We start from the raw sequence: 23,917 nt of genomic DNA, 5'->3' as shown, positions 1-23,917 counted from the left end.
AATATTGGAAGAACAAATACTGTCAATGTATACAGCCTTAACAACATCAACAGAGAGAAGTCGACTTGTGAAAGAGACCTAGGGGTACTTGTAAGCCCGGCCTAGAAAACATTGTTTTAATGTTCGAAATAAGGCAAACAGAGAATTGGGTTTTATATCTAGAAGTGTAAGTAGTAAGAGTGCAGAGGTCTTATTGCAACTATATCTTGCGCTAGTCAGGCCGCACCTCGATTATGCGGTTCAGTTCTGGTACCCTTATTATAGAATGGATATAAATTCACTAGAGTCGGTGCAGCGAAGAATGACGAAAATGATTCCGGGACTTAGAAACCTTCCATATCAAGATAGGTTAAAGAAACTAAACTTGTATTCCCTAGAAAGACGAAGAGTGCGGGGAGATATGATAGAAGTCTTTAAGTGGGTAAAATGAATCAACAAAGGGGATATAGATAAAGTTCTTATAATATCCGAGCAGGATAGGACTCGGAGCAACGGATTTAAGTTGGATAAGTTTAGGTTTAGGAGGGAGATAGGAAGGAACTGGTTCACAAATAGGGTAGTGGACGCGTGGAACAAGCTTAGCAACTTTGTAGTAAGTGCTGGAACGCTGGAAAGTTTCAAAAGGAGGCTGGATATATTCATGGATGATAGAGAGTGGTAGTAACCGGCCTATTGCAGACTCCTATGTTTTTATTATTATTATTATTATATATATATATATATATATATATATATATATATATATATATATATATAATATATATATATATATATATAATATACTATATATATATATATATATATATATATATATATATATATATATATATATATATATATATATATATATATATATATATATATATATATATATATATATATATATATATATATATATATATATATATATATATATATATATATATATATATATATATATATATATATATATATATATATATATATATATATATATTCAATGCAACCATAGCTTCAGGCTACTACCCAAAGAAATTCAAGATAGCAATTATCAGACTGATACCAAAACCGGGAAAAGCCCCCACAGCAGTAGAAAACTACAGACCAATCTCTCTCTTAGAAACACCGAGAAATTTTTGGAAAAAATAATTAACCAACGATTAAGAACACACCTGGAACTGGAATACAAATACAACCCTAGACAACACGGATTCAGGAAACACAGAGGAACAAACACAGCCATAGGCCTTATATACGAAAGTATTGCAAACGCAATGCATAATAAAGAACAGTGCAACATAGTTTTAAGGGACGTGGCAAAAGCGTTCGATAAGGTCTGGCACTTGGGACTTAAATATAAAATAACCAATCAAGAACTCCCTAACAACTTCACTTCTCTACTGTGTAATTTCCTGGACAATAGAGAAGCACACATTATAATAGGCAATCACAAAGGCCCAAGCTTCAGACTTTATAGTGGAGTACCACAAGGAAGTAATTTATCCCCAACTCTTTATACAATCTACACTTCAGACATGCCGCCACCAATACACGGTGAATACATCGCATATGCTGATGATGTCACCCAGATCATCCGCCATCCAGGCAAGGCCAAACAGATGATGGCATTAAAAACAGCTCGCGCCATAACACAAATAAATAATTACGAGAAGAAATGGAAAATAAAAACTAATACACAGAAACTAAAAATCATACACATTTCAAGGATAAACCCAGCACCAATCACAGTAAACAAGGAAGAAATACAATACTCAAACGAAGGAAAAACACTGGGGCTGACAATAACAAGAACCGGAATAAAGAAACACATAACAGAGCGCAATAGACTAGCCCAAATACAGCTAACCAAATTAAGAAAATTCGGCAAAATGGAAGAGAAAATACAACTACATCTATTTAAAGCACTTGTACGCCCCCATCTTGAATACCCGCCAATACCATTAAACACGATCAGCCTTACCAACCAATTAAAACTTCAGGCAACACAGAACAAAGCCATCCGGAGAGCCTCCAAACAACGTCCCCCATACACAACCAAAATTAAAGAGCTTCACGAAAAATACAATATTTTACCACTGAACATAAGAACATACAGCCAAGCACAGGCAGTATGGTACAAACTAGAAGCAATGGAAGACGAAATATACCATCGACTAAAAACAGAGGACACCAGAAGATCACACAGCTGGTGGCCAAAAAGCCTTCTCCATAACCCTCAAGAGCCAGAACTATTGTACACTAAATAGTACACAAAAGATGAGAGTATTCTACCAGTTACACAAGGACCTAGCAGACCTCTCCAACTTACACAATTATACACCACAGCATAAATAACTTCTTGACGCCAATAAGATAAAAGATGAGAGTTTTCTACTAGTTACACAAGGACCTAGTAAACCTCTCCAACTAACACAATAACAAACAACCCCTTGCTAGCCAGTTTAGCCTCCCCCCCTGTTCCCAAGAGCTCAGGCGACCTCTTAGTGCGGCCTTCTCCACAGCCAATCAAATCGTCTTTGCTAGGTGGATAGCCCACCTGCTCTTATTCTCTCCTACTTTACTCCCGTTTCATAACTTTCCTTCTACCTTACCTCTTCTCTCCCTTCCCATGGCAAGCCATTGCCATTTTATCTCCATTATCATCATCATCATGGTACCGCTCTACCACCAGCTCCCCCGTCCTTTGCTCTTATTTTTTCGCCCCTCAGGCCCCGTTGCGGGTCGATGACCTGTGCCCGGGTGGGCTATTCCCCGTAAAAAAAAAAGGAAAAAAGATATGGACATTCAACTGAGTAGTGCCCTCTGAGATGTTTATATTTCCCATTTAGGTCACCCCTTGCCCGTCTGAAGTATAAGCTAGGCAGTGGCAGGCGCTCTAATGACTGTGGATAACCGAGGTGCCGTAGGGCAGGCACCAGCCTGGTGGACCTCTTCTGGTCATTTTCAATCAACTGACAGTCTCTAGCATATCTCGGGAACTACTCCGGCTACCCTTCACTCTTGAAGATCCTAGCAAGGGACGGACAGTAAAGATATCTGAACGACTTTTTTATAAGACCTATTATAATTTAGTTGCCTGAGAACTTCAGTTCATTGTCAAGATACACACCTAGGTCCTTCTCACATTCACAGTCTCAAATAGTGCAGTTTCTTCATCCCGTTGGGACATGTGATACTCTTCCTTAAAGTTGGTACGAACCAAGTGCTTCCTCTTACACTTCGTGACATTTGAATCATAGCAACCATTTCTTCAACCACTCTTGAAGCTCAGAAATCTTTCTGCAGCTCTTCGCAATCTGTTTGGTTCTTTATTTCCTTAAATAACTTGGCATCGTCCGCAAACATTTGCATGGGTTAACATGACGATTTCGTACCATTAATCACCACACACACACACATTGCTTGCGATCGTGCAGAAAGTTTCCGATCCTTTCCCATCCACGCTAAGATACTTCCTCCTGACCCTGATAAGCACGTTACAACTGTACCACCGACATGTAATCTATTGATGTGTTATTATGTCACTTTTATTAAAATTGCCTTTATTACCCTATATAAAAAAGGATTGTCTATCTACAACTGATACTAACGTAGTTCATACTAAAATTGTTGTCAGTCCTGAATAATGTCGCCCCGCTGACGATCTTTGTACCGACCAAGCTGCACGGTAGAGTTAAAGAAGTTACAGGTAACTGCCAAATTCCAAAGCAACGACCTTGTTTTAGTTTCTTATATTCATCTTGAAAACAATTAATTGCTGCACAACTTGAATTCTTACAGTTAATATAAGAATGAATGCTTATACGTCTGGCACCATGTAGGCCTCACAACGAGTTATGACGCCATGCATTCTACAGTCAGTCCAGCCAGACCAGTCAGCGTTTTCCTCAAACCACCAGTGTGTCAAGGTCCAGTGACAAGTGAAGACGGTAGAATAAAGCACCAAAGGATTTTTAATTTGTGTGGGTGAGAGAGTCACAAAACTGTAAAATAGAAAATTAAGATAAGTTATAAAAATAATTTAAATTGTACACCCACCAAAATATTATTCGGCACTCGGGTGCATTTTGGTGGGTGTACATGTATGTATCGTGCATGTATACATGTGTGTGTAATAATAATAATAATAATAATTAACGGTTTATTGAAAGAACTTGGCAGCCAGAAGGCTGAAAATATACAGTTACATATTTGGGGAATGGGTTTCGAATTACAAATAATATACAAGTAATATAAGTGATATAAATAAGATATATAATAACTAGATGGGGAAAAGCTCAAACTACAGTGCATTTCAACATAGTGACAGTGCAAGGAGTAGTGTTTACTGGGTGTGTGTGTGTGTACCAGAATCATGTACAACCACTAAAAATTATTCTGCATTCTTACGGCGTGATACAATATGACACGGGTGGCGAATAATATTTTAGTGGGTCACATTATTTAAGGCGTTTTAAGAAGCACGGAATAGCTAACGCGTTATCTTTCCCGGACTGTCATTAAAAATACGACGACATTGTACTGCGTCTTGGGAATAACTGTTGCGCAACACAATCTTCAGAAAATAAAATTAGGAGAATGTTATTTGGACAATACGGAAAGAAATAGTGAAGAAAATATATAGAAAATTATGGAAAGAAAGACAAAAAAGGTAAAAAGTCATCCAGTCAACAATAAATAAGAATAACAAAAAATCGGCGCCGTTGTAAAGGTTGGTGGTCCGAACTCCGGAGTGGAAGCTTGAAACCACACTACGTACGTTATCGTCTCGTTCTCATCTCGCTGCTACATTGTTTACAGCTGTTCGCAAACATAAACACGTGTAGTGGATTCCTCCCTTACAAGCACCCAACCTTCTCGAACCCCCAGCCTACGCCTCCAGCGCCGCCCACGGAGCGGGGGTCAACTATCTACCCACGCCTACCCCCGCCTTATATGGCTTGACACCGCTGTGACCATCTTCCTTCATTCCTCCTTTCCCTACAAAAAAAAACAAAAAAAAAACATGCTCTTTCTACACAGTGCCACCAGCAAGCAACACCTCCGCCGCTGCCTGGCGGCTGCCGTTCCCGCCAGCGACCTTGGCGTCCCTCAGCGTGTCCCCCTACTCAAATACATCCAATACATGCACATTGTAAGTTTCATTTCTCCATCCCATCCTGAGTGTGAACCCAATATCCCATAACCCTGTGGGGTTAAGAGATATTGGTTCACACTCAGGATGGGATGGAGAAAGGAAACTCACAATGTGCTCTCTGTATACATGTTGTATTGGATGTACAATGCAGCTTGTTGCTGGGTAGGTAGCATGGTAATAAGCGTTGAGTAGAGAGAGCTGGGTGGTGAGGGTGCCCAGAGGAGGACCAGCTTGTGGGTCGACATGGTCGCCGGCTGGAGCTGGAGCCGCCAGGCAGGAGAGGAGGAGGTGTTGCTTGCTGGTAGCCTTGGGTAAAAAGAGACAGGTCACCACGAGATGAGGTCTTATATAGCGGAGGTAGGCGTGGCTTAATAGTTGACCTCAGTCATGTAAGGTGGCGCTGGTTGCTGACCTAGATAACGAGGCCTACACTGGGGAATTCGCGCGGTCGGCTCGTCAGCGACAAACATCGTTTGTAGGGGAGGAATCCACTACAATACTCCCCCTTCCCTCCAGGCGGTGTAGGAGACTTGTTGTCTGCAGGGTTGCATGCCACATGTGAGGCAGAACGGCGAGGGCGTGGATGAGCCGGCCGGTACGGGAGACGACTGTCTAGATACACGAGATCTGTGGGAGAAGAGAGGGAGAAGGAGGGTTGTGGAGGCGATGGATATTGTGCTTCCCTCGCAGCAGGTACAGAGTCCTCAGATGTGCGTGCTGGGGTGTGTGGGTCTAGGTCAGGAGCAGGGGCTGCGTCAGAAAAACATGTAACAAATGAGTTGAATGAAATAATAAAGAGATTAATTGGCATTTCTCCTCTTCCCTTTGGTCACGACAATTTAATTCAAAGCCTTATCCTTGCGCATATCCAGGCGAACTGTATAGTATGCTTGAAGCATAAATGGTCTCGTTTCATGATGGAAAAATCACCCAAATGAAATGAAAGGCAGATACAGAAACGAAAATCACCCCAAAACCACTTGCTGAGATTCAATGTCACGAAGTGTAAGAGGATGCACCTGGGGCGTACCAACGGTAAGGAGGCGTATCATATGTCCCAACGGGATGAAGAAACTGCACTAGTTGAGACTGTGTGAGAAGGACCTAGGTGTGTATGTTGACAATGAGCTGAAGTTCTCGGGCCACTGTGAGAAGAAGGTAAATCAGGCGAATAAATTATTGGGTCTTATAAGAAGGTCGTTCAGATATCTAGACGGTCCGTCCCTCGTAACGATCTTCAGGAGTGAAGTGCTTCCTCATCTGGAGTACAGTCACCCCATCTGGTCCCCGAGATATGCTAGGGACTGTCAGTTCGTTGAAAATGTTCAAAGGAGGGCCACCAAACTGGTGCCTGCACTTCAGCACCTCAGCTACCCTGACGGGTTGGAGCGTCTGAACTTGCCTAGCTTATACTACAGACGGGCAAGGGGCGACCTAATTAAGGTGTATAAGCATCTTAAGGGGCATTACTCAGTTGAGTGTCCTTACTTGGAGCTGGCGGACGCTCGCCCCACAAGGGGTCACAGCTCAAGATTGAAGAAGCCGCAGGTCCAGAAAACTGTGAGGCAAACTTTTTCGGAGTGAGGGTTGTAAACGCTTGGAACAATCTACCAGAAAGTGTTGTGACGGCACCGACTGTGAGCTCTTTCAAGACAAGACTTGACCAACACTGGAGCGGGTTCAGGTACATTCAGGAGCCGGTGCATGCCCAGTACTTGCCAACCCTGCGTAACAGACGTGACCGATCGCCCAAGCGGCTAACGAGCCGATCTTTTGGTGAAGAGGTTAAAAGAAAAGGAAAAGTAATCAGAGACGTGACCGATCGCCCAAGCGGCTAACGATCTGGTCATTGGTGAAGAGGATAAAAGTAAAATAATTTGGGTAAATATTTTATTTATTTGCCTACAAAGGATGTAGAGACGTGAAATTACTGCCATAGGATCAGTGTTCGCAGCGTTTTTATCCTGTTATTTCCCTCTTCTTTCAAGCCCTGCCCACTAACAAGTAATTTGTGATTGAAGAATAGGCTACAGAGAAAAAAAATACAAATCTAGTTTCGATTTTATTACCGAGTGTCATCTAAACATCAGCACCTGAAAATTTGGTGTGATTGTACAAAAGTCTTTCTGGTACTGTACTAACAGTCTTCTCCACCTTTACCCTTAGTTTTAATAAAGTGATTAACGAAATGATACTGGAATATTGGGTAATGGTTAAAGTCACTGGCGTAGATTTGTGATTGAATACAGGATGACTTTCATTACTAACACAATCTTGTCAGTGATCTACCCAGAATATAACTGGTCGCCCACCCCAAGATTAACATGAGTAATGCGTCGTCGAAACTGTTTGACAAACAACACATACAGGTACTATTAGCAACAACCTAGCAAACTGGAATGCTTCATTGCAGACATTTCTAAGCAAGTAAGAAATTATTGAAAAAAACACCATGTTCTTGTTGCTTCTTGTTTATCACATTTTCATGTTTATATAAAAGTAAACCCTTAATAACTCGGATTATATATACTGTATAAGGCTCTAACTATTCCGAGTTATCAAATTTACCAAATTATCAAGGCACTTTCCTCCTGGTGTTTCCTCCTACCTCAATACCAAACTTTTTGGCCGAAATAACATGCCCAAAAAATAATTACCAGTCACTACAGGTAAAGGATAAGGTTAATTTCCTCCTACTAGGCCTTGGTGATGGTGCAGAAGCCATATCAATGTGGGTGGAATAATGCTTTGCATAAAATATATGAAAATAAGTACAGTAGAGCGACTGCGGTTAAGTATCCTCTCACTAGGCCTACTGACTCATAAGCGAATGGCTGACAGAAATTCCTCCGACGTATCCCGCGTGGGTTGCACGTGTTATGCCATTCCGAGATTGTGTCATTATATCTCGGAATATTGCCACTCCGAGTTATATCAAATTACATGTATCAAAGGTTTACTGTGTACACCATCTAATACCATTAAATATAAAAATAGCTATGATCAAAATGCACTGGCATTACCCATGAAGATTTACAGTAATTAGGCTTTGGTGAACTAAGATCATCTAAGTAGAACCATACCAGCTAAACTAGCTGGGGATATTTCAGGTTGACACTACCAAAATAAAAGAATCAGCCTTTGAATTGTACAGGGTTCATACAATGAAATAACTATATTGAGACACTTGATTTTTTTAATAAAATTTGTGTGTAGAATTTGTGTATTTTTAATTTTAATATTAATTATATGTATGTATATATATATATATATATATATATATATATATATATATATATATATATATATATATATATATATATATATATATATATATATATATATATATATTGTATATTTTATCATTCCACAGACATCTTGGTTAAGTAGCAGTGGAAAAATCAGCCAGACAGCCTCCCATCACTGATGAATATGATTCCTCCTCTGACAGCGGCTTTGTGCCTCGGCTTCCTGTCCACTGTTTGTTGTGACTCTCCCACAAAAGACTCATTCTCACAGGAAGTGAAGGGATGGAGGTGCTGCCAGGAGGATCGAGCTCGGTACCACAGTGGATGCCTGTCCAGTGAACTGGACCCAAGCTTCACACCACCACTGAATTACTCTGAAGCATCACCCAGTTTAGTAGTATGGACTCCCCACTCTCTGAAGTGTCCCTGGGGCTTCAAACTTAGGTACTATGATACAAGCAAACTGGAGAAACTGATTTTAAAGGAGGATGGAGTCCATCTGCAGTATTGGGAATTTATTTTGAAGACTACCAATGATTTTTGTGTGGAAAAGTTTCCCAGTGGTGAATATTATGCTGCTACTTGCCAGCCAGACCTGGACATAGTAAGTTGTTTTGTTGTGATTAGTTATTTTTATTACACTGTACTGTGCCACAGTCAGTGCCGGATTTAGACCTGTGGAGGCCCATGGGCAGCCTCTTTGTGGAGGCCCCCCTCATTATAACTACACAAGAGGGTGGGGTGGCAAGTGAAGCGAGCCTAAACATCTGGAAGTTCCGGGGAGCGCTGTAAGCCCCCCGGGAAAATTTTGAAATTTGAACACTTCTTTGGAGAATTTTGAAGCCATATGCAGTTATATTGAGGAAATTAGAACATTGAGAAATTATTAATTAACTGTATATCTATTGATAGTGTACAAATTCCCAACACACACACACACACACAACAGTGAGACATGACTGGAGTCATTCATGTAGTTTCAAGTCGACCAGCCCTTATATAGCTACTACCGCACATGTGGAGACCCCCAGATTGTGGAGGCCCCCAGATTGTGGAGGCCCCTGGGCAGCTGCCCACTTTGCCCACTCCTGAATCCGGCCCTGGCCACAGTACAGTACAGTATGTATATGTTCATGCCCCATCTAGTGTACTACAAAAACCTATGCATATAGCATATAGAACACAAAAAGGTAAAGATTCGTTTTATGTCAAACAAGGAACTTCATAGTTCTACTGTATTTATTTAGGGAGAAAGCAAAAAAAATATATTCTGTTAAGTTTCCTTCACATATTATATTTTTCGAGTACTGTATTTTAACCAGTGTTACCAACAATATTATTTGTTCAAAGTGTGGGGTAAAATACAAAAACACCAAACAACCCTTTGAAAACCTAATCTATAAAATTCTTAAAACTATAAAAAACTTACCTTATTCGTGTCTTCGGTGTTTAGTATGTGATGGTGTTATTTTCGGTGCTCAGATGAAGAGGGATCCATAAATTCCAAAGCGATTCTCAACCATTTCATAGGTTAGGAAACGTTAGGTAAGGTTTTCAATGGGTTATTTGGTGTTATTTATAGTATTTTACCCCACATTTTCCCTCTACTTCAAAACCCTGCTCACTTTGAACATCCAATATTTTTTTTTTTTTATATCGGTTAAACTTTTCGAAAAATGTACATTTGTGACGGAAACATAATAGAATAAACTTTGTTTCTTCTTCTCTTTATATAAATAGAAATATGAAGTTCCTTGTTCGACCTAAAACGAATCTTTACCTACAAAAGGTATTCAAATTTCTATCTATTTTCTTGCTTCGTTTATGTTGTATGTACTGTGCTGTATTGCCTCATGTATTTTAGCAAAGATAAGAATAGCACTTCTATATAATGTACAGTATATGTAAGCTTGTTGAAGATATTCTCTTTCGAACTTCTAAAGTAAAACTCTTTAGAAGATCAATCAGGAAGTCATTCTTCAAATCACCTGACTTCTAATTTTTCTGTAATAATCAAATAAAGAAACCATTACCTGAATTGCTCACTGATCTATTACCTAAAGTATAAGGATCAAATCAAACACAAGCTGTCGTTAGTGCATGCAAAATGGGCCTTCATTTTTTTATATGCTGAATCTGGGCCCAATGGAAGTATAAAAAAATGCCAAAACAATAATAACATGGAATTAATGTGTGAAATATAAGCAGGGTGTTTCAGAAATATGTTTCATAATTCAGGGGGTGTATTATTGAGACAAGGTTATATGACTCCATAACCCGTTACGACCCTAGGGTAGATCGTTACATAAACACAAAATTACTTAAGTCCTTCAAATTAAACAGTTTATTATTATATTCTTAATCCTAAGTTCTCCCAACAAAGGTCAAGTTAACAGGTCAAAATCTAAACAAGTCAATAAAAATATGAACATTTATTAACTTATTCCGACCACCACATGCATACAGTACAGTAGCTAAAACAACTATCAGTGCATACTTTGTGGGAAACAATATGAGACCATGGACGATAAATTTTGGTATATGAGCGCTGTCACTAGTCACACGTAAAATTTCGGAGCATATCGAACCCCCACCTGCACAGATAGTTGTTTTAGCTACTGTACATAAAATAAAACAAATAACATTAATAATCCGACAAGACGTTTGGAAGTGGCTGCATAAGGACTGAAGGTCCATCAAGATCACACAAAATCAATATCAAGCAAAACAAATCTCAAAAGTCAAATGCCAACTCCCAGAACACCAGAGAGAGAGAGAGAGAGAAAGCGAGAGAGAGAGCTTATTACTTAACTTAAAGACAGCTGTGCCTAGACTCATCAGAGTGTAAATTGCTACCACCAAGCGTGGGTACTCACCGTGTGGCAGCACACTTATTCCGTTGGATGCGGTTTGTACGGTAAATATCTTCCATCATGTACTCTTCAACTCTCGAGCCCAGCTCTTGCATTTAATGCCACCGCCTCCCTTTCTTCATGCTACTGTAGTGGATCTCTCCCCTACAACAGCGTAGCAGCATTCCAATGCGACAGTATCCTAGCAACCGGCGAGCTTCTCACGGGGGTCGCCACCTGCGACGCTTGCCCTAGCAACTGAGTCCAGCAAACGGCGAGTACCCACGGGTTTACTTCCGGCTGCTGTGTATATAAGCTCTCAGTCTCTCCATTGAGATGCATTCTACCCTACGTTCCTGAACACGCAACACCTCCTCCGAGCAAGCTCCTCGCTGTCCAGCTCTCATTCAACCTGGAGGACAGCAACACACAACATCTCCTCTAACGAAGCTCCTGCACAGATACCTCCTAAAACACGCTACTCACCGAACGTGTCTTCTGAGCAAGCTTCTCACCACACAGCATCTCCAGCACCAGACTGTCTTGTATATAATATATTTGTATAAGAAAACTACCACCTAGAGTTTCCATCCATCCCATCCTGAGTGCTAGACAACATAACGTCACGTAACCCTACAAATGGTGACCCCCGGAGATTCGCACTCACACAGGATGGAGGAGAAACAGATCACTCTCCCAGTCTTCAATCACAACATTGAAGACTGGCTTATCCACACAGAGACAGCTCTCATCGGCTCTACAGCTACTGTCTCTACACCGCAGGTTAGACACCCTAGAGCAGCACTGCATCCCTAAGCAGACACCATCTCCTCTTCCTGCCCCAAGCACCACGTCCTACCTACCCCAACACACCCGTCCTGCCTCAGACGCCGCCCCCGGCCCAGCAGTACCCCCTGCCACTGTGCTGGACCCTCCTCCTAACGCGGACCCTCCTCCGCTCCTGCCTGGCAGCCCCTGCTCCTGACGCGGCCCATGCGCCTGAGGCGGCCCCACACACCCTTTTTTTTTCCCTCAGTTACTCCCTGCTACTGTCCTGCACCCTGCTGCTGTCGTGGACCCTGCTGCTGTCATGCACCCAGCTGCTGTCATAGACCCTCTTCCTGATGCAGCCCCTGCTCCTGACCCGGACCCACACACCCCAGCAAGCACATCTGAGGACTCTGTACCTGCCACGAGGGAAGCACAACATTCATCGCCTCCACAACCCTCCTTTTCCCTCTCTTCTCCCACAGATCTTGTGTATCTAGACAGAGTCGTCTCCCGCAGCGGCCAACTGATCCACACCCCTGCCTGTTATGTCTCTCATGTGAGATACAACCCTGCAGACAACAAGTCTCCTGCAGCGCCTGGAGGGGAGGGGGAGTATTGTAGTGGATCTCTCCCCTACAACAGCATAGCCGCATTCCAATGCAACAGTATCCTAGCAACCGGCGAGCTTCTCACGGGGGTCGCCACCTGCGACGCTTGCCCTAGCAATGGAGTCCAGCAACCGACGAGTTTCCACGGGTTTACTTCCGGCTGCTGTGTATATAAGCTCTCAGTCTCTCCTTTGAGATGCATTCTACCCTACGTTCCTGAACACGCAACACCTCCTCCGAGCAAGCTCCTCGCTGTCCAGCTCTCATTCAACCTGGAGGACAGCAACACACAACATCTCCTCTAACGAAGCTCCTGCACAGATACCTCCTAAAACACGTTACTCACCGAACATGTCTTCTGAGCAAGCTTCTCACCACACGGCATCTCCAGCACCAGACTGTCTTGTATATAATTATTTGTATAAGAAAACTACCACCTAGAGTTTCCATCCATCCCATCCTAAGTGCTAGACAACATAACGTCACGTAACCCTACAAATGGTGACCCCCGGAGATTCGCACTCACACAGGATGGAGGAGAAACCTCTCACGTAACCCTACACTACTTTATCACCAAACTACCCACTTGACCGTTACCACTTACTGTACTTTATATAGGGCTTGATATTTTATATTTTATGCATAGATCTGTTGTAATCCTCCCCTACCCAATTTTGTGGTATAACTCTAGAACTATGAGGTATTGACACTATGGTCATGGAGTCATTTATCCTTATGTATGTCTCAGGAATACACCCACGAATTATGAAAAGTATTTCTGAAACAGCCTTAATGGTTAACTCTTTTCTACTGGCTACACTTGCTGCATTGTCTTACATGATTGATCTATTCAGTGTCACTACAGTAACAGATTAGGTTACTATATATTTTAAGAAAAGCCTTGAAATCTATACATTGTTAGGATTATTCTAGCAAACACATTGCCAATGAGAGAATATTTTGCAGTGCTCAGCAATATTTTTGTTAAATGTATCTCAATGTGATGAATAGAAAAAAGGTAGATACAGGTATATTGAGATCATGATAAATTTTGTTTTATATCAACAGATATGTGGTAATGCAACATGTATTCCTAAGTGCTGTGGTAAAGGAGAGAGATTGTCATATGATATTAGAGAATGTGTGTCAACAGAAAATTGGAGTCTCTCATTGAAATATCAAACCATAGGTGGTAGTCCAGCTAAAGGCCCATCTGATGAACTGGTTGTCAGTGTGGAACTTGACTGCGAGACAATTACAAAACTTCATCCTGAGGAAGACCCTGCACACAAATATTACCTTCTTCCAAATGGTGATATATATGAGTTAGAAACTAGTGAAAGACACAACCCTAAAACCTATTGCTTCGAATATGTTGAAGAGTGTAAGTACCTTTATTGTAACTCTGAAATATTATTGGTGCATAGTACTTTTCATGTCTAGATTTATATGAATAATTATCTCATTTCTTCTTTATAGATGTAGTACTTTTCACATCTTTGATATAATTTGTGGCCTTTGCTTGGATATGAGGCACAAGCATCTGTTTTATTTTCACACATTTCGCCCACTTTTTATCGTTTTCCTTACATACCGCTAAATGCAGTTTGTGTTTTTAGACTTTTATCTGAATTGTGCAGTGATCATGTGTAAATTAATTTGTACATAAGACAAATTACTAATAATGGAACAATTATTTCATTGGATTATATTTCACCTTCGTAAAGTTACATTATATAAATAAAATTAAATTTACCCCTCTAAAGTCTTATGTATTTTCTCCCCAGGGTCTGCCCAAGTGGTGTTTGTGTGTCGGGAACCTCCTTCTAAAACCCTGAAAGTAAAGACTTACTTGCAGGCTGTTGGCACGATGATATCTGCCATATTTCTCATAATAACAGTTGTGTTTCACCTATGCATCCCAGAACTACGTGACATGCAAGCCCTCTGTCTTCTGTGTCATATGTCATCACTTACTGTTGCAGTTGTGGCATTGTTCATTTCTTATGTATTTACTAATTATATGACACTCCCTCACTGCATCATCAATGGTAAATTCATAAAAAAGGTTTATTGAATCATGTACAGTATTCCCTTAAAGCTCGCGGTTTTAAACCTTGCGCCCCTCGGAAACTCGTGGATTAAAAAAAACTCTTATTCAGCATCTTGACCAAGGAATAATTGCTGTTTTCAAGTCATATTACCTCAGTCACAGTATTTCCAAGATTAAGGGCAGTGAACATCATCGCCATCACCACCATCATCAACTTTATAGTCATCAACTTCATAATCATCATAAACATTATTCACAATACAGAGGCAAGAGGTGAATTTTCAGAGGATAATGGGGCAGGGGGAGGGTTGGCAGGGTGTCATGAGGCAGGGGGAAGAGTTGCCATGGGGTCATAAGGCAGGGGGAGAGTTGGCAGGGTGTCATGAGGCAGGGGAGAGTTTGCAGGGTGTCATGAGACGAGAGTTGGCAGGGGGAGAGTTAGCAAGGAGCTCATAATTGGTGAATCTTTTCCGCATATATTATATTTTCTTTATTTCTAAGTCACAATAGAGTGTTGAAATGATTTTTACACAACTTTTATAATTTCATTTCATGTAATAATGGCACCATGCATTAATTACCCTCTCCCCCCTCACTCCCTAAGGCCGGGAGGGGAGAGGTAAAGACCATAGAGACCCATGCAGCCAGTATAATGGAAGTTTTCAGATGCAGTACACAATCTCCTTTGCACTCTATTCCACCCATAGCGCAATCCGTGGAGGGGCGCGTTGTTTAAACCCTCGTACTGTAGTTTAAGGGATATGTGTACATATAGCTATTTAATTATACTAGGCATATATGTATTATATTTTGCACACTTCGAAAACCGGCATAAAAAACTCACGCATTTTGCTTTTTCGCGAGGTCCATTTTACCTAACCTTCGTGAGCTTTAAGGAATACTGTATTAATCTGATTACCATGTCCCTGCTGTAAATAAAAACAATAATCATAAGCATACACAGTAATTTTTCATAAGAATTTTCTTTCAAATTATTTCCTTCAACAATACCTGTACATCATGTTTTATTTACTTTCTCATTTTTTACAGAATAATACTGTATATATATATATATATATATATATATATATATATATATATATATATATATATATATATATATATATATATATATATATATATATATATATATATATATATATATATATATATATATATACATTCAATCCTCACATTACGCGGTCCCGCATTCCGTGTTTCACCGTTAACGCGGTGCCTTGCCAGAACCTAACATGCTCACATTCCGCGGTTGTGAACGCCATTACGCGGAGAGTGTCCGGCGCGACGCTATTTTTAGATTTGCCCCACGCGCCACCCACCCGCCCGCCTGCCTGCCTCTCCCTCCTCCTCCCTCCTCCTCCCTCCGCTTGGGCAAGCTGCGCGGTAAGGTTGTGCAGTGTGTGTCTTTGTTGCGTTATCACTGACGTCATATGACGTATCAGACCTGTGATTGGCCATGCATCCCTACCCCCCTCTGCTGCTAGCTGTAATTGGCTTAAAGTATTATGACGTGTCCACCCGGGGGAGGGAGGGAGGGAGGAAAGACGACGCTTGACCTAGCCGCGGCAGTTTCATCCTTCCAGGCCACTCCGTGTAAACGCGCATCCATTGTTCCGTAAAATGGCTTCCGCCGGACCACCACCCCCAGAGAAAAACCTTTCCTTACCTGGACCCAGCGGCACTAAACCAAAGAAGACACGACGTTCCTTAAGCTACGAGGTGAAGTATAGCATCATCCAAGAGTTGGAGAAAGGAACAAGGCAGGTTGATTTGGCGCGCCAGCATGGCGTGAACGAATCTACGATCCGGACTATAAAGAAGGATTCAGCCAAGATAAAGGAGCACATGAAGATCACAAAGTCTACAGGTGCTTCTATGATCAAGTATTTTCACAACCAGGTGCTTCTCAAGACAGAAAAATTACTTGTGAGGTACTTGGTGCGTCAGGCGCGACGGAACATGGCGGTCGACACGCGCTCTGTGAAGGACTACGCACGTGAACTGTACATGGCAGTGGCACGAAAGATGGGAACTTCAGAGCCCAAACCCTTTACTGCTTCCTCTGGGTGGTTACAGAGGTTTAAGATCCGGAACAAGATCACCAATATAAACATTGGTGGTGAAGAAGCGAGTGCTGATCGTGCTGCGGCTCGGGAATTTCCTCCGTTTTTACGTGAGATTATGGAGGAAGGACAGTACAGTGACGACCAGGTGTTTAACATGGACGAATCTGGTCTTTTCTGGAAAAAACTACCTTCCAAGTCCTTCGTTGTGAAGAATGCCAGCAGGATTCGGGGCCGGAAAATGCAGAAGGAACGCATCACCGTCCTGTTTACCACCAATGCCTCCGGTACCTGTAAGCTCAAGTTATCGGTGATCCACACAGCCCGCAAGCCGCACGCCTACAAGAGCATGGACATGACCAAGCTAAATGTCCACTGGCTGACAGCACGTAAGGCATGGATGTTCTCTACACTGTCCCTCTCCTGGTTTGATGACTGTTTTGTTCCCGATGTAAAGAAATTCTGTGAGCAACAGAATGTCCCATTTAATATTTTGTTGCTGCTGGACAACGCACCAGGACACTCGCCCCTACTGTTAGATCGTCACCCCAACGTAAAAGTGGTCTTCCTTCCTCCCAACACTACGTCTATATTACAGCCCATGGACCAGGAGTTGATTTGCAATGTGAAAGCTGCATTCTCAACAAAAAAATTCCAGCTCCTGAACGACTACACCAACACCAGGGAAGAGTTGCGTGACCTGAGTGACACCACCACCGATAGCAAGAGCGACGAAGATGAGGAACAACGGTTAGAACAGCAAAAAATACTCTTCAAACAATTCTGGAGAGTATTTAACATCAAGAAAGCTGTGGACATCTTGGTGGAGTCATGGGATCAGCTGTCTATTGCTACAATTCGTCACGCATGGAGACATGTGTTGCATGGAATACCAGGTGAGAGGAGGAGTCAATCTGTGACTGGTGAGGTTCAGACTGTTGCAGTAGCAGTGGACCTTGCCAGAGAAGCTGCGCAGACTGTTACAGTTCCAGGCTTCTCCGAGACCACCAACGACGACATCCTGGAGGTGATCAGAAATCCTGAAGTGACTGCCGACGAGATGTTGGAAGAAGAACACGTCAGTGAAGAGGAGGAAGAAGGTGCGGCAGTCTCCGAAGAACACAATTTAAGTCATAGTGATATTAAGGGTGCCATGGAGTGTGCAGAGAAGATGAAGTCCTTCCTTTCCCGCGACAATGACGATGACCGCTATGAAGTCTTCCATAACCGGCTGGTGCAGGCTATGGAGCCGTACATCAAGGTGTATCACGACAACATCAACGCCAGCCGTCAGCAAAGCATAACAGATTTCTTCACCCGCAACCCACCACAGCCAGCCCAAGCCAGTGATAGTGACAGTGAAGTTGACTTTGAGGGATTTGTCAGGGAAGCCCTGACAACTGTAAGTGACAGTGATGATGATTCACCTAGTAATGGTGATTCACCTGAGGGCCAGTAATCTGCCCTCTGCCTCGGAACCAGCCTCCATCCCCGTATGCCGACCCATCTCTTCTACTACCGTAAGTGTTCCACATAATTTTTAGTTTTCTAACCTTACCTTTATTTTTCCTATGTTAACCTTTATCTTTCCTAACCTAACCTCTTCTATATTACTTGTTTTTTCATACCATCATAAAGTTAAGATAAAATTTTTACTGCAACATAGTTATGTGTCGTCAAAAAGTGGAGTTTGGGGATCAGCCTGGACTCCATTTCAATTAATCCCATATGTTATGTTGTTCACTTTACGCGTTCCTCACTTTCCGCGGTACCCTCCGGGTTACATTAACCGCGTAATGTGAGACCCAACAAGCGAAAACATGTTGAGATCGGTTCGTAAGAAATTCGTTAACTGAATTTTTTTTCGTTAACCGAATTGAAGATCCTTATGGAAGGCAGTTCGTGAACCAAAATTTCGTTAAACGAGGCGTTCGTTAAACGAGGGGTCACTGTATATACAGTGGGGTATGCTATAACGAATCTAATTGGTTCTAGAACCTTGTTCGTTATAGCATTCGTTCGTTATAGGATTAATCCGTTCCAGGCCCCCAAATACAACCACTTAACACTGAAAAATATAATATAAAATTGTAAAAATTGTAAAAAAGTGCATAAATATGCATCTAAACCCCTGAAATAATGAGTATCATTACTACTTGTAATAAAAAAACAATAAATTAGTAAAAAAAAAAAAATAAATAAAATAAATAAATAAATAAATAATGTTCGTTGTAGGAGTTTCGTTCGTTATAGCATTCTCAATTTTATAGGTAAAACCGTTCGTTATAGGAATATTCGTAGTAGGATCCGTTCGTTATAGCATACCCCACTGTAGTTTATTTTATACTCATCTGGGACTAAATGGAAAATCTGCAAATATATATTGTTAAAATGTAAGGAGCAGAACAAGCCCTCATTCAGACACTACTGTTATTAGTGTACTATTTTTACCTCTTCTTTCAAGCTTAACCGCCTGAAATGGTGAGTAAATACAAAGGTTTTTTACTGTAACATTTAATGTCACAACCACTGGGTTGGCCATAATGGTTTTCGTGCATCAACCCCAGTTTATTCTCATCCGGACCTTCTACCAAATAAAGTCTCACTGCTCAATTTAACCAATGGATTTGAAGATAACTTCACCAACTATGTTCATTTAGCACTATTTAAATTGTTTTGGTCTTGCCATTGAGTCTATGGTGCTGGTCAAGTGGTAATATGTAATTTTGTATTTTGCATTTTGTATTTTTATCCTCTTCGCCACTGATCAGCTCGTTAGCCACTTAGATGGTCAGCCACGTCTCTGATACGCACTGTTGGCAAGTACTGGGCATGCACTGGCTGGTCAAGTCTGGTTTTGAAAGAGCTCACACTGTGTCGTCACAACACTCTCTGGCAGGTTGTTCCAAGAGTTCATAATTCTCATTCTGAAAAAGTTTGCCCTCACAGTTTTCTGGGCTTGTGGCTTCTTCAACCTTGAGCTGTGACCCTTTGTGGGGCAGGCATCTGCCAGCTCCAGGTATGGACACTCGACTGAGTAGTACCCTTTGAGATGTTTATACACCTCAATTAGGTCACCCCTTGCCCGTCTGTAGTTTAAGCTAGGCAATTGCAGGCGCTCGAAACTCTCTGGATAACTGAGGTGCCGGAGTGTAGGCACCAGTCTCGTGGCCCTCCTTTGGACATTTTCAATCAACTGACAGTCCCTAGCATATCTCAGGACCAGACAGGGTGACAGTACTCCGAACGGGAAAGCACCTCATTCTTGAAGATCATTAAGAGGGACGGACTGTCTAAATATCTGAACAACCTGGCATCGTCAGTAACCATTTGTATGGAGGAGTGAATAGCTTCCACATGTCATTTATGAAAAAACAAACCACAACGGGCCCAATACACTGCCCTATGGTACCCCGCTTGTCACGGGTACACATGACAATTTCGTACCATTAATCACCACACACTGCTTGCGGTCATGCAGAAAGTCTCCAATCCATGCAAGGACACTTCTACGAATCCCGTACCCTTGCAGTTTAATTCTCTGCGTTTCATGGGGTACGCTGTCGAAAGCCTTGGCAAAATCCAGGTATATGTTGTTGATATTGCCACCCTGTTCCAGAAACTGGGGACCAAACATCCAGTATCTTGAGTACGGAATTGTGTTAAGCTGGAGCGTCCCGGCACTCCTTTACAAGGTTGTTACGTAGTAGATTTTCCATCATGGCATCTCTTATAATGCTTTCAAGTACTTTACACACAATGCTGGTCAGGCTCGCTGGTCTATATTATTTGTGGAGTAACGATCGCCATTCTTTAATACAGGACTCGCATAAGTTATTTTCCAGACTCTGTACAGTATTGTACTTGATTTTATGTTGCAAGTATTGATTGCGGTTTGTAAACATTTCATTTTGATTATACTCACAACTGATGAGCCAACTGGGAACAGGCAACACCTGGTTTGTGTTAAGCCATGATCTGATTTCAAATTGTGTATTCTTTCTCTGTTTACTAGAGACTTAGTGTTTAGGTGCTGTATCAGCACTACCCTTATCAGGTTGTCAGGCCTATAGGATCCACTTTTCAATCCAGTTTGTCTTTTGATGGTTTTTGTTTCTCAGGTTCACTAGGGTCAAACATGGAATAAGTAAGAAGTGCTCTGATGTGTATTGAAATAGAATTACAGTACCTGTACATGAATTTCTTTTCAGAGATGGTTGTTTTAGGATGCAATGAATCTGAATGATTCATATAAGGTTTTAGCGGAATCATTCGGGGATCTTCTAATTGGTAATATTGTTTAATTTAAGTTGGGTAAAGGTGTACAAAAAACTTACTCCAGGAATGCATCCTCCAATTTCCTTGGGGAAAATGGGTCCTGTTGACATCAGTCCTATATACAGTACGTGTGTTGCATTTTCTAGGAACACATCCCAACATAAATCGGTGACTTGATGTATAAGAACCTTGAAGCTCATTTTGTCAAGGTTGTCACTAGAACTATTTGCAATGCCATATATAAAATGGCATTTGCCATTGATCTCTTTCATTGGGATTTAAGGATTTTTGCTGATTCTCTATTTAGAGACCTTTTAGATCCTTTTAGTTACTTGGTTTGAAACATGTTCTTAGATTCCCTGATTTTAGTTGAACATTTGTGCTTAAACAAGTTGGAATTTGCATGTATCAAGGTACAGTAATTTCCATTTCTCTTGGGGTCAGGTGAAGGAGAGTTTTAGAGGTAGTACTTTCTTTGAGGTGAGGACTGTAGTTCATTTCTTTTGAACTTTCTGTTCATTGGAAGAGTTTTAAACTGAGTCTCCAGTTCTTCCTTGAGAATGAGACTCTAAACTAAAGTTATTAGTGCTTAATTTACGCAATCATGGTGAGAAAGGAAAACTGATCAGGCAATGGCAAAAATGGGTTTTCTTAGAGTTAGCCAGGACAAAGATCACATAAAGAAGAGGAGTGTCCTTGTATTTGACCTCTTCTCAGTTCATTAAGTGCACATCCTCACCTCTTAGGAATCTAGAATACAGGAGATAACAGATCAAGAATTGTTTGGAATGGCAGGAAGGAGAGTGTCAGGACTATAGGGGCTAAAAGATAGAAAGCTGCTGAGGTTGGCTAAGATTGCTCACTCCACTGCACTATGTAGAGGCTGTAACTGGGCACCTATGCTCCATGTGTATGAGTGAAAGTGGCATGTGAGTCACACTGCAATTCAAATTTCTAGCCGTTTAACCTGAGCTTACCTTATTAGGAGGGTGCTTGAAATTTAAACTTTGTAATTTTGTTTGAAGTTCAGTCTATTGAGGGTTTACTTTACTTTTATCATCTTCACCACTGATCGGCTCGTTAGCCGCTTGGGCGATCGGTCACGTCTCTGATTACTTTTACTTTTTTTTTATCCTCTTCACCAAAAGATCGGCTCGTTAGCCGCTTGGGTGATCGGTCACGTCTCTGTTACGCACTGTTGGCAAGTACTGGGCATGCCCCGGCTCCTGAATGTACCTGAACCCGCTCCAGTGTTGGTCAAGTCTTGTCTTGAAAGAGCTCACCCTCAGTGCCGTCACAACACTTTCTGGTAGATTGTTCCAAGAGTTTACAACCCTCACTCTGAAAAAGTTTGCCCTCACAGTTTTCTGGACTTGTGGCTTCTTCAATCTTGAGCTCTGACCCTTTGTGGGGTGAGCGTCCGCCAGCTCCAAGTAAGGACACTCGACTGAGTAGTGTCCCTTGAGATGCTTATACACCTCAATTAAGTCACCCTACCAAAACAGAAAACATACTTGTGTCTACTAATGGTACCAACTCTGGATATTTATTATAGGGGAACTAGAACTTTAGTTCAGTGTGAATATCTCTGCAGGGAGGCCTTACAGCACAGTACAGTACTGTACTATAATGTATTTGTAAAATGTGCTTCATATACAGACCTAATTTTCATAAATGATACACATCAGTTTTAGAGTTAAGGTAATTGCATGTCTATAATTTCACCAGTGTTATATACAGTTCCAGAACATAAATTATTTCTCTGAATGTAATAAGAGGGACAGGGTATTTGTTTTTTATGCACAATATTGAAATATCAAATGGGAAACTAGGAATTTGTGTAATTTGTATGTATTTTTTCTTTCTGTATTATATTAGTTATGACTGATCTGAAATTTTATTCTCATTCTAGGAATAATTCTCCAGTTTTCATTTTTGGTGGTGTTTTTTTGGCTGAATGTGATATGTTTCGACATATGGCGAGTTATCAGGTGAGTTGATGGAAGCTGAGTTAATACGATATTGATCAAAACTTTCTTGTGTTAATTTTCATTATTGTTACTACAGTATCAGTAAATTTTATGCTGTCTTGCTATAATGGAATCATTCTCCCACACTTGATTCTTATTTCTCTTAAGCTTTTATCCTAATCACAACCACGAGAAACCTGAAAAGGGTACAGATTTAGAAATACAGAAACAAAATTAATAAACAAGTACAGTAAGCTGTATTAATTCCACTTGCAGTACAAGTACAGTATTAGTATTCAGTAGGTCTTGCATTTGTATGTACTTACTAAAGTCATCCGGTACTAAGTGGTTAGAACACCAGTGAGTCCGCTTTACTGAACCCAGGAGAGCGTAATGGTGTCTTGCTGGCATCCTAAGCCTTCAGTCAACAGCCATGCCAACACTCATTCATACCTCTCACAAGTGAATCCTGGCTTCAATCCTTGGGTAAGGAGAATGGTAGAGCAGTGTATTGGGCCCGCTTTTGTTTGTTTGTTACATAAATGACATGCCTGACGTTATACATTCCTCCATACAAATGTTTGCCGATGACGCCAAGTTATTTCGAGAAATCAAGAACTATGCGGACAGTGAAGAGCTGTAGAAGGATCTCTGTGAGCTCCAAGAATGGTCGAAGAAATGGCTGCTGAGATTCAATGTCACGAAGTGTAAGAGGATGCACCTGGGGCGTACCAACTGTAAGGAGGCGTATCATATGTCCCAACGCGATGAAGAAACTGCATTATTTGAGACGGAATGTGAGAAGGACCTAGGTGTGTATGTTGACAATGAGCTGAAGTTCTCGGGCCATTGCGAGAAGAATGTAAATCAGGAAAATAAATTATTGGGTCTTATAAAAAGGTCCTTCAGATATCTA

At 41.3% G+C, this 23,917-nt stretch overlaps 1 protein-coding gene across 5 annotated transcripts in view; it reads left to right on the top strand.

Moving 5' to 3' along the window:
* The first annotated feature begins 3,830 nt into the window (after nucleotides 1-3,830).
* LOC121871885 (G-protein coupled receptor Mth2-like) overlaps nucleotides 3,831-23,917 on the top strand; it is a 42,181-nt gene continuing 22,094 nt past the window's right edge. The window contains exons 1-5 of one of the 5 annotated variants that reach the window (XM_042374472.1): nucleotides 3,831-3,962; nucleotides 8,511-8,989; nucleotides 13,685-14,000; nucleotides 14,404-14,667; nucleotides 22,944-23,022. In XM_042374472.1, coding sequence (XP_042230406.1) covers nucleotides 8,564-8,989; nucleotides 13,685-14,000; nucleotides 14,404-14,667; nucleotides 22,944-23,022 — 1,085 coding nt within the window. In that variant the 5' untranslated portion in view covers nucleotides 3,831-3,962; nucleotides 8,511-8,563. Of the gene's footprint in view, nucleotides 3,967-6,999; nucleotides 7,565-8,510; nucleotides 8,990-13,684; nucleotides 14,001-14,403; nucleotides 14,668-22,943; nucleotides 23,023-23,917 lie in introns of those variants that run through there. The other 4 variants (XM_042374471.1, XM_042374473.1, XM_042374476.1 and 1 more) reach the window with 4 other exon arrangements.

The sequence above is a fragment of the Homarus americanus genome, unplaced genomic scaffold (assembly GCF_018991925.1).
Source record: "Homarus americanus isolate GMGI-L3 unplaced genomic scaffold, GMGI_Hamer_2.0 scaffold39675, whole genome shotgun sequence".
Taxonomy (NCBI): Eukaryota; Metazoa; Arthropoda; class Malacostraca; order Decapoda; family Nephropidae; genus Homarus; species Homarus americanus.
Note: the sequence above shows the minus strand (reverse complement) of the source record. Positions and strands in the feature narration are given on the sequence as shown.